The following is a 12,573-nucleotide window of genomic DNA, read 5'->3' on the forward strand; positions in this document are numbered from 1 at the left end:
GATACTAGAAACATTTAGCCATGTTTTTATATGTCCATATTTACTCATGTGCAGCCTGACCTTTAAAATAGACTCTTTAGGGGCGCCTGGGTGGCTCAGTCGGTTGAGCGTCTGACTTCGGCTCAGGTCATTATCTCGCAGTCTGTGAGTTGGAGACCCGCGTCGGGCTCTGTGCTGACAGCTCAGAGCCTGGGGCCTGCTTCCAATTCTGTGTCTCCCTTGCTCTCTGCCCCACCGCCGCTCATGCTCTGTCTTTCTCTCTCTGTCAAAAAATAAATAAACATTAAAAAAAATTAAAAAAAATAAAAATAAAATAGACTCTTTAGTTGAATGCTTAATTAGTAATAGCTCATAATTTATACTGCTCCTCATACAGAAAACAATGCTTCTGCTTCCAATCATGGGATTAAAATGGCCTCTCCTCCCCCCAAAATATCCAGTAAGTCATGCTGAATACGCATTCATTAGATTTTCAAAATGTGATTCTTAGGGTATTGCTATAAAATGACAAGTCCTTTCCACACCATCGCATTCAGTCTTCTTTCCGCATCGGCATCAAGCGCGCCAGAAACACTGACTCGGGCAGGACAGCTGGAGCAGGTGACCTACAAGCAGGACTCGGCCGCATGACCCACAGCTGCCTTTCCATTCAGGCCGGGGCAGCGGCAGAAAGACCAGACCAGACAGGATCCTCTGATGAGCAGCTCAGCATTTGATTTGATTTGATTTGATTTGATTTGATTTGATTTGATTTAAAAAAATTTGTAATGTTATTTATTTTTGAGAGAGAGAGAGTAAGCATGAGTAGGGGAGGGGCAGAGAGAGGAGGAGACACAGAATCCGAAGCAGGCTCCAGGTTCTGAGCTGTCAGCACAGAGCCCGACGTGGGGCTTGAACCCACAAACTGTGAGATTGTAACCTGAGCTAAAGTCGGACGTTTAACCGACTGGGCCACCCTGGCACCCCACGAGCATCTCAGGATTTTAAATCAATGCCTGGAAACTGTTGGGGTAATTTCATGTTCAAACAGGCAGTCTTTCAGGAATGAATAGATTAAGAGATTATTATTAATATTTCAGACTGTAACTACTCATCTGGTCTACCATCAGTGGGGCTTGGATTCTGGAAAGAATTTACCTACAGTCAAACAAGATAGCGACCCCTCAATACCTAGAAATAGGAAAAAAACATGTAAAAATATTGAAGATTCATTTATTAAATACTTTTTTGTTCCTCTTCAAAAACAAAATAAATAATAACTGCAAATTATACTCTAATAAAAGAAGCGATATTGCACGACAAAGTCTTTTAAGGGAAGAGATTTCTAAGGGTCAGGAAAATGTCGAGAGAAGGTAAAACCATATTCTCCAATGCGTGTGAGCGAGATGGAAAGACACAACCCAGCTGCCCAGGCAGAGAGAGGTCAGTTCATCCATTCTTGACTAAGTTCATCTCTGATGTGATGTTGCTTGAGGTTCATCTTTGTGTAATGTTAGCAGGACCTACTTTTTATATGTTTATATAAATATTGAAAAAATGTGGGCACAATTTTAAAAGGTGGCACAAAGGGAGATTTCTGTACAAGCTTTTCAGACAGTGGGAGTGGTATGATGGGTATGGCTGGTATAGCTGGGGCAACAAAGTGTTCGGTCCTGGCACACTGCTCAGGGTCACAGGTAAATATTCTTTCATTCTTCTGTATAACGTAGGGAGGGGAGGCAGGGGATGCAGGGGCGGAAGGCTAGGTGCTGGTGCCAGCTCAGAATTCTAGGATTCAGTCCCAGTTTGGTCACAAGTGGCAGCAGGATCCTTGGAGAGGTAGGTGACTGTGTCCCAGTCCTTGGGGGTAGTTGCCACCTGAGCTCCCGTGAAGGACATTGACAAGGAGCTAACTTGCGAGAGCAACTGGGGGTTTCTAAGGGATGGAGATCTTAGGGCCATTTGGGTTTTCTGTGTTGAAAGTTTTGTAAAGAAGTTTATCTTATTCATTTAAATCCAAAAATAACTAATGGAAAAGACTGAACACGGGGTGCCTGCCTGGCTCAGTCGGTTAAGTGTCCGACTTCCACTCAGGTCATGATTTCACAGTTCGTGGGTTCAAGCCCCCCATCGGGCTCTGTGCCGACAGCTTGGGGCCTGGAGCCTGCTTCGGATTCTGTGTCTCCCTCTCTCTCTCTGTCCCTCCCCCACTTGTGCTCTGGCTCTGTCTCTCAAAAATAAATAAATGGTACAAAAAAGGATGAACAAAAAAAATTGCTAAACTTGTGTTTTGTCAAAGGATAATTAATATCAAATATCGAAATATTTACCTGTGTAAACATATTCAAAAATGTGATAAGCTAGGCTTTTTCCCCTAAATGCAGTATTAAATTTGTTCATTCTTCATTAGCCTTAGAAATGAAATTTTGCCTGAGGGGGGAGAATTTCTCACAGGGATGGCTAGCGTACTAGGTGAGTCAAATAAAAATTTTTAAGAATTTTCTCAAAGGTGGTAAAACATTGAAAAAAATGAAAGATGATATATCGTGTTTTCCTTAATGGCTATGATCATAGGCACAAATGAACTCATAAGCTGAGAAGCAAGCTTCTGGTCCTTTTTCCAATTGACTACGTAATCAATGTAAATTCTTACAATCTAATTAAATAATGGTGACCTAGATATAATTCATGGAGTCCTGAAAGATGTCTTTTAGGAGAACGTGGTACACAAAATATAGACTGTGGATCTGGATCTATCACTTTCTGGATAACCATCCTTTAGTGATTAAATTTTGATTCAGTCATTATTGCTTTCTTAAAACTATAAAAATAATAAGTGCTTATCATGGGAAAAATTGGAAAATAGAAAAATAAAGAAAAAAATTAAAAATTTTCAGTGACACTTATTGCTGTTAATATTTGTCATCTTTCCTTCCATTCATTCTGTCAATGTAACAACCATCTCAAGAGGATGTTACAAAGACTAAATGAAATTAAATATGGAAATCACTACTATAAAAATTAGGTTGTCAGAGATAAAGAATGCCAATTTCAAGAATTCGAATTACCACCCACTGGAGTTTTTTAATGAAATCAGGAGTACAGAAAACTGTGTTAATTACCATCTAGTCTACATGTCATTTTAGAACAAATGGTCGAATTTATGAAATACTTCCAACTTCTAAGACTCATTGTCACCTGCTTGTAAAAATGATGAGAATGTAATAAGCCTCACTTTAAAGATTGCTAGCCTGAATAAAGGGTAATCTCTCATTTTTCAGTGGAAATATCCAGACATAGAGAAATAGGGAGGAAGTTTCAGAACTTAAATATATAAACTTACAGTGATGTAGATAAAAAGTCAAGTATTCATTTGTATATTTAATATCTTAATTGAATTATACCTACAAAGTTAAAAATGATATCAGTACAGCATCACTTCAGAAATATTGCTTTTTCTGCCCTCACATTTCATTACAAATTTTGTTCAGACTTTTCATATGCATCTAAAACACCTACTTTAGAGCAAATTTCTGAGTTGTCTCCAGGTCCAAGTTTCTGTTTGGGCCTCCCGTTACGATGCCGTCACTGGATCTTTTATCTGAAGAGAAAATTACTCACTTACAACATTTTTTAAAAAAACATTTTTTTCATTCACTTCACTATTCTATACTTGTGCGATGTAAGCGTAAAGTGTAGCGCTTTTCGTCCCAAGTAATATTTGCCAAATCCATGTTGCCAGCGCTACCTCTGAAACTAGCATTGGGTTTATTTCAGGTTGATATCTTGTCCAAGCAGTATTGTTTGATCAAAGCAGAGCAGTAGAAGAGCTTCCTCTACTGAGGACGTTGCCCAAGGACATAAGGCAACCTGAGGGATTGTGTTGGGAAGTAAGCCTCACCTTAGGCTCTGGCATTTTAATGCATTTGAATGGTGCATGTTTAGCATCTGTGTGTCAGAGTGGGATTTGCAAACATCTTCTCTGATGTTTCAAGTCATCTTCAGTTAGACTTGAAAAACTATCACCTCGGGGCGTGTGGGTGGCTCAGCAGGTTGGCCATCCACTCTGGGTTTCAGCTCAGGTCACGATCTCACGGTTTGAGGGCTCAAGCCCGGCATTGGGCTCTGTGCTGACAACTCAGAGCCTGGAGCCTGCTTTGGATTCCGTGTCTCCCTCTCTCTTTGCCCCTCCCATGCTCATGCTCTGTCTCTCTCTGTCTCTCAATAATAAACGTTAAAAAGAAATTTTTAAAATAAAAATTAAAAAAAAGGAAAAGAGACAAGAGTTAGAAACAGTATGTTACCATCCAGAAACTTCTCAAGTTCATCATTTGATTTTAAAGTTGTATACTATCAGGAATGAGAAGTATTCCTATTTAAAAAAAAACCACAAATTTTCTAAGATGAAAATTAGATTCCTTAATATATTGACTACAGGCTAAAATTATGTAAATGTCATGTACAACTGAAAAATTAATGTTGTCTATCTAGCATGTTTTTTAAATTAAAAGCAGAGTATATGGCTGGAGAAATATACAGTATCTTATTGTTATAATCAATAAAAAACTATTTGTACTACAAGCAAGATGTATAAACTTAAAATAAGCACATTATGCCCTAATTCTACCTGCAACATGAATAAAAAACTCATCCTTTGCTTACTGACTTAGTATAAAAATCAGGAGCTTTGTTACACAGGTAGAAATTTTCAAAAATTTTTTTCCTAAAAAAAATAAAATTGAGTATTAACAGTACCCCCCAAAAATAATTTTTTTACTTTTACTTCTCAAATGAGAAATCCGACTGCTTTTTTAAGAAATTGTCCATTGGACTGTTAAACTAACTCCAAACTAGCCCAAAGAGAGTATCAGTAAAGCACTTGCATTTCAGTTGGAAATCAATTTTGAAAGGATTCTAACATTTATCATTTCAATCATTAACAGTAAATGTGTGATCAACTAACATACCAACATATGCCCTTGAAAACAATGATGTTTTGTTATGTATTCTGCCATTATGTCTACAGGAAACTCTGGAACCCTAACTGTTAACACTACACTACTTACATAAAACTTTATTCAGCAGCTGACATCACCGATTATTGTGGCATTGTAAACAGTTCAGCAGCTTTCTAGGAAGATTCTGCTTTGAGTGGAGACTCTGAGAGTCAAAATACAATGTCTTCCTAGTCACACTTGAACTTCAAATGAAATTCCAATAGAAAATGTGCTTTTAGTGACCATTTTCCACAGCAAAACCAAATTCTGGTAAGTGTGTTATTCCATGAAGCTAATATAAAGGCATTTCTGAAAATAATCAGAGTTTTTTAATAGCAGTTTTGTATACGTTGCCACGTTGCTTCTAAATTCAAGGCACTGTAAGTAATTTGGAGGTGCAGCTTTAAACATTGTCCTACTCAAAACTCTGCATGATTCAGGTGGGATAGTGAGTTGATCTATAAAATCAGAAGTCAAGGAGAAGGATTCCACTACTTTAGAAGTGGGCATGGGATCCATATTTGAAGCTAAGAGTTCAACTTGATAGATTGTCAAGTATGTGTGGAAGTAGATTCCCATTCAAAAAGTGACTATGTATACGGTTTTAAAAAATCTCATGTTTATCCACACTCTACCACTTACTTATTAGCTGTGACTTTGGGAAAGTTACTTGACCTCTTGTACCTGTTTTCCCATGGAAACTAAGAAAGTGAGCAACTCATAACCACTGTGGATGAAAGACCATGGTAAGCAGGAATACTATGGCAACTTTCTTTCATTTCACTCTGTGCTAGGTGGTTCCAAACCACACAATGTTTGTGTTTCTCTAATAATGTTTTTAACTGTTATTCCATTTCCCCCCATAGATAGAAGCCTTGATGCAGACCCTTCCCCCAAGCCCACACTCTTTCTTCCTTCAATTGCTGAAATAAAATTCGATAGGACTGGAACGTATCTTTGTCTTCTTGAGAATTTCTTCCCTGATGTTGTCAAGATAGACTGGAAAGAAAAGAACAGCAAAAGAATTCTGATATCCCAGCAGGGAAACACCATGAAGACAAAGGACACATACATGAAATACACCTGGTTGACGCGCACTAAAAAGTCAATAAATAAAGAACACAAATGTATCTTCACACATGAGACTAATAAAGGAGGGGTTGATCATGAGATTGCTTTTCACTCAATGAAAAAAGGTATGTGCATATCTAATCTAATCTAATCTAAGTATAATATAATGTAGTATAGTATAATATAATATAATATAATATAATATAATATAATATAATATATAACCTTCCAGTAGCCTACCTTTTCTGTCAAATATTAATGAAAAGAAACAAATAGAAATCTTTCTTGACTGTTGTTACCTAATGGTAACATAAATGTCCTGCTATTTCTCCATAGAACTAAAATACTATGGGTTTTGGAACATACAAAGAAAAATAAAAAGAAAAATTCATTTAGCCTTTTCACCTCAGTTTCATCAACCAAAATATTAAGGTTACAGTGATGTTTTTAGCATCATTTTTTGGGTTAAATGAAACAGTACATGTAAAGGCACCTAGCAACCTCACACACAATAAATGTTCAAGAGAGTCCATTTCTAAGGATCTTACTTGATCAGAAAATAAGAACAATTACACATCGTTCAAGAATGTTCTACCCAGCCAAGTCCCTCTCATTTCAATCTTGCTGTACTCAAAGTATAACCCATAAACAACGAGCTGTATGTGACAAAATGCTGTTCATTTGAAGAGCCAGAGCGCAGCTCAACAAAAAAAAAAGTATAATTTGGTTGCTGAGGTCTTAGTATGGTCTTGGGTTTTTTAGATTTGAATTTTACATACCACTCTAAGGTGAAATTTGGTAAGTAAAGACTGTGTGAGGCTAATGTATACAAATATTCTTCCATTCTACACAATGGATGTGTTTCTACCCCTGGGAAATGCTGCCCAGCAAACACTGCAGAACGAGTGTGTGCCAGGCCTGGAAAGGATGCAGGATGGACCACTGTCCCCAGGAGGATCACTACAGTAGAGTGAACACACGTTTCCTAATCACTCACGGTCACTTGTGATTCAGCCATGGTGTCCCGTAGGATCACCATTGGTACAAATGCTGATCATTTTTAGATAGCGTGGGCACCCGGCTGTGATCCAATAACCTCTAGACTCAGAAGTCAAGTCCTGAGCCTTGACATAACAGACCATAGCCCCAGAGGGCCCACTGGACAGGACTAGTTTGTACCTTTCTCTGTGGTTACCAAGCCCTTTGGAAGCAGGGGGAACACGCACGTAACTAAATGTGCAAAGACCTTTGCTGTATACTGCTTAAAATTGTTGAAATAAATCTTTATCTTCTTGGATCCTTAGTGTTTCCAATGATCAAATTAGGGTTGAACATTTATCTCTGCTTTCTCCCCGGCTGTGATGAAGAAGAAATATAATCATGTCAGTGAAAATGCTTGCTTTTGAAAATATAACATGAATGCATTTATTCATGTGCTTCTTGTATTTATGTGCACCCTCTCCTAAAACTAACTGAAGTAAAAGTGCAAACACCCCTAATTTTTTAAAATTTCTACAGCTAAGAAACAGAGAGGAGGCAAATGAGCAAAGCACAAGTTTAATGTAGCCCTTGGGCTAATGTCCTTTAGGTATTGATTTTTATAGTGATCAAAGTAAAAACACAGTAAGTTTCATGGTGATGATTACTGAAAAGAGGGAAGTTCTAATTTATGATGTGTTTTCCCTGAGAATTAATTTCTGAAAGGAATGTCTCCCAAGGTCTTCTCATAGCAACAAAGCTAACAAAGGCATTTCTGAGACCATTCTACAACAAATTTCTATTGCTATAGGTTTGCTGCTTGTTGTTTTTATTTTTGATGAAAGCTAAAAATATATAGGACAAAAAATCCATGCTTTTGAAGAGATAAAACTAATCTGTCCAAGTTTTCAATCAACTTGCATGGAGAAAGAGAACCTAGGGTACATACACAGATTTTAATTTGAAAAATTGCTACCTTATTGCTTTTACCTCAATCGATGCATGGTGATAAGAGATTTTTATTTCTCTTTTAATGAGTAAAGGCACCATATAAAATAGAAAGGGACTTTTAAGACACTTTAAAATTAGCTCTTAAGGAGGGGTGCCTGGGTGGCTCACTCGGTTGAGCATCCAACTTTGGCTCAGGTCATGATCTTGCGGTTCGTGAGTTTGAGCCCCGTGTCGGGCTCTGTGCTGACAGCTCAGAGCCTGGATCCTGCTTCAGATTATGTGTCCCCCTCTATCTCTGCCCCACCCCTGCTTATGGTCTCTGTCTTTCAAAAATGAATAAACATTGAAAAAAATTTTTTTAATTAGTTCTTAAGGATATTTTAACATCTAAATATGATTACACAAACATTTTTATTTTGGGGATTTACCCCAAAGACTGCACCTCAAACCCATTTTTTAAGCACACCCCAAAACAGGATTGTGTGGAGTGTGTAAAATTGCATCCCAGAACCACGTGTGTATGGACAAGGACACATCCAGTGGAAAAAGGATAAACAAAAACAACCTTGTAACTCTCTCTTCCTGCATCCCATGGTCAATGACCTTTTTAAATTTTTTTTAATGTTTATTTTTGAGAGACAGAGAGACACAGAGTGTGAGTGGGGGAGGTGCAGAGAGACAGGGAAACACAGAATCTGAAGCAGGCTCCAGGCACTGAGCGGTCAGCACAGGGCCCGATTCAGTGATCTTTTTAAAGGAATTTTGTCTTATTATGTATGTTGGGTTTTTTTTTTTTTTTTAAACATTGTAGAGAAATACAACCCTCACCTCAGGTTTTATATATTCAGAAAACTATAATTATTACTCAGTGTATCTTTCTGTCCCTGGAAAGAATGCACTGAAATGCTGAGCTTCTGTTATAAAAAGGGTCACTTGCAAGAACGATTAAGGTACTAGAAGAGATGATGTCTGAGAGTCCACAGTGCTGGAGGTATGTTCGATTTCTGTGGATTGTGTCCCAAGGTACTTCCCACTTGCTCTAGCTCATCTAAGCTCCCATAATTGTCATGTGAGTGCTGGCTCAGCCAATTTCTGGTATGAGTCTGGGCACGTGAGACTCTCTAAACCGTATTTCCTTGTGTGTAACATGGAGCCCTCCAGATTCAACTCACATCACTGTGACTGAGGGATCAGGTGAGACAATGCAAGTGAACCTTTCACACAGTGCCTGGCACGGTCAGGTCATAATCACTCAATAGGTATTGGCTTTCATTAGCATTGCTCTCATGTCCTTAAACAGCTCCACTCCAGAAAATCATGCGCAGGAGTTGGGGTTACTGGGGAGTGCAGGGTTTGAAAGGTAGGGCTGCTTTTCTTTGCTTCTACGGAAGAATTATGTAAACCAAACTTCTCCCAACATGTAAGATTTTGCTGCGGATTCCAGGGTTGGAAGAATTATTTTAGTAGTATCCCTTCATGTCAGCAGTGGGTGCTGAGGACTGTATAGCAGTCACTTTTTCTATTTTTTTATTATTTTAATTCAACTTTGAGGCAGGCACTGTGCTAGGAGCTATGAGCACAGGAAGAAAACAAGATAGTCTCAGACATTACCCACTAATTGTGAGAAAAAAAGAAAAAAAATGCATCATTCATGAACTTCAACGTCTTCATGTGCAGAAACACAATCTATGAATTGATCTACTGAATTATGTAAAATCAGGTCAACCATTTCTGGAATTGTGGGGCTCATATTTGTAATGGCTCTATCTGGATTGACAGATTCTGCCTTCTTCCCTCCCTCTTTCCCCTCCTCATTCCTTCCTATCTTCCTTCCTTCCTCTTTCTCTCTTCTTTCCCTTCCCTCCTTCCTCTCTCTCCCTTTCTCTCTCTCCCTTTCTTTCTTCCTTCTTTCCCCTCTCTCCCTTTCTTTCTTTTCTTTCTGCCTCTCTCTTTTCCTTCCTCCCTCCCTCTCTCCTTCCTTCCTTCTTTTTCTTTTTTCCTTTTTTTTCTTTCTTTTCTTTTCTTCTTTTCAGCCCCAACACAGACACATATCAAATAATGAATATGAACAATTGAATAATACTTGTTTTTATATCTTGTAGAGCTCGCTGTCATTGATTCTATAGAAGCTTCTCTGAAAGATGAAAATGGTAAGGCTTTGTATGTTTGCCTTTATGATATGTTATAGCATGTTTCCTCCTGATCAGCTTTACTTTTGAACTTCCCTGGCTTCAGATAGAAGCCTCATAATGGCAGGATGTTACAAAATAGACTGAGTGATACTTTAAGTCAGTCCTTCATTTCCCAGGGATCAACTTCACACAATAAATGCTGGTTTGGGAATGAGAGGACTTTATAGTCTTAGGGGTGCAGTGAGGGGCTCTGAAGTCTTTCCCCAATGGACTTCATTCACTTCTGTGGTCTTTATTTTTACTGAGGAAAACACAGTATCAAGTTGCTTCTACATTTTTTTAAGTCTGTGTTCTTGCTCATATTTAGTAACATGAACCGACACTGAAAGGTTCTTGTACAGAAGGCGTTGTGTTACTGTGAGTGCATTTTGTTTAATTCTCTTAATACTCACTATGAAGGATTTTATTCCCATTTTACACAAGAGGGCAGTGATCAAAAATTAATTAAATCCCTTGCACCATGCCACACAGTGAGATCTGAGGCTTCAACACAGAGGGTTTAAAAGTTCATATACTTAGGGCATCTGCGTGGCTCAGTTGGTTAAGTGTCTGACTTAGGCTCAGGTCATGATCTCTTGGTTCACAAGTTTGAGCTCCTCATCAGGCTCACTACTGTCAGCGTGGAGTCCACTTCAGATCTTCTGTCCCCCTCTCTCTCTGCCTGTTCCTCACTCATGCGCTCGCTCTCTCTCTTTCTCTCAAAAAACAAGTGGGGGAGAAAAGAGTTCATATACTTACTCAGTTTTCTATTCTTCCTCTAAGATGTCATCACAGTGCAAGAAATTCCAAAGTCACGACCCTGAGACAGGTGCACACATGGGGCGTGGGTGTGGGTGCAGGGCTTCAAGTGCCACAAACTGGACTTTTAACCTCAGCCTTTTAATTATTAGTTGCATGAATATGGGTACATTACTTACATTATCTGAGCCAACCAGGAATAACATGAATAACACCTCCCTCAGTTGTTGAAGACGTAAGGTCACATATGTGGAATGCCTAGCATAGGGTATCTCATTTAGCTGACACATTAGAAGTACTGGTTTCTGTCCCTTTCTCCCCACATCTGTGCAAGAAAGTGACGAGGAGCATTGGTTCTACCCCTGTTGATCTGCCCTCCATATCCAATACCAAGGACCTTAGCTAACATATTACCTGACCAAAAGCAAGAAGTTATGAGTACCTCACCTCTCAAGGTCCCTTTTCATACCAAGTACTAATAATTCTGGAGTTCTGATTCTCTGGAGATAAAGCCTGTACAAGAAGTTTCCACAGGAAGAGACCCTGCCTTCTGGTTCATTGAGTAGTCAGTTGGTCCCACAACCATTGTCATTAATTACTTCTTGACATCGTATATTTCCTGGGTAACTTCAAAGGATAGTAAAGGCAATCATTCTATAACATCATAGCTCCAATGAGGAATATTCAGGAAAGGCAAGGGAGTTAGTTATGACCTCCTAACATTGGAGAGAATTTGGATTAACTACTCTCTTCCACTTTATTTTCTTTTGTTATTTTTTTAGGTTTTTATTTAAATTCCAGTTAGTTGACTTAGCGTATAATATTAGTTTCAGGTATACAATATAGTGAATGATTCAACACTTCCATTCATCACCTAGTGCTCTCCACAACTAATGCCTTCTTGTAAAACCTCCCACCCACCCTACTGTGAACACCACCAAATTTCCATGGAGTGTGGAAATTCCTACACTTGGTAGGAATCTCATTAATGCACAATGTGTAATGGCTAAGATGCTGCTAAATCAGTAATTCATCATTGTATTTTTGCTTAACTGTTTGTTGCTGGGGGTACTTATTGCATGTGGAGGTGCAGAATTAGAGTTGGTAAGAATGTATTCTTGAACATTGTGTTGTGGGGATTAAGATCTGGCTTGTGATACTTACTAGTTGTATGACACCCGGCAAATTCCTTCTCTGTCCTTAATTTGTCAAATGGGAATGAAAATAATCTCGTAGGTTACTGAAAAATTAAGTAAGATTAAAGCTTTGCCCACAAAACTCTCAAAATTAAATATTTGGCATTTAGTTAGTGGTTAAATCATATTAGTTTAATAGCTAACAATATGCTGCTTACAGACATGCTGGGGGGTGAAGAAATGGTAAAAGCTACTTATCACGAATGCTTTTTTCTGGATGACTCATTCATCTAAAACATAACCTTGCTTTTTAAGACTTTGGAATGTACTAAGTGAATTTCACAGAAGTTGTTGATTCACTTGACCCGCAAGCTGGATTCTGGGTTGTCTTGGTGGTGGTGGTAGGGGTGACAGTGGTATAGACGTTTACTGTTGGGTTGGGTTGGTGCAGGAAAGTCACTTCCACCCAGGTCATCAGAATTGGATAATACAACCTACCTCCCATTAATAAGCCCTAGCATTTCAAAACAA

General features: G+C 38.6%; 1 gene segment (V, D, J or C); it reads left to right on the forward strand.

Moving 5' to 3' along the window:
- Window positions 1–12,573, forward strand: part of LOC122206055 — a 37,326-nt gene that overhangs the window by 24,401 nt on the left and 352 nt on the right. The window contains 2 exon segments of the C gene segment in view: window positions 5,843–6,172; window positions 10,079–10,126. Of these exon segments, the coding sequence occupies window positions 5,843–6,172; window positions 10,079–10,126 (378 nt within the window).

This window comes from Panthera leo, chromosome A2 (genome assembly GCF_018350215.1).
Source record: "Panthera leo isolate Ple1 chromosome A2, P.leo_Ple1_pat1.1, whole genome shotgun sequence".
Classification (NCBI taxonomy): Eukaryota; Metazoa; Chordata; class Mammalia; order Carnivora; family Felidae; genus Panthera; species Panthera leo.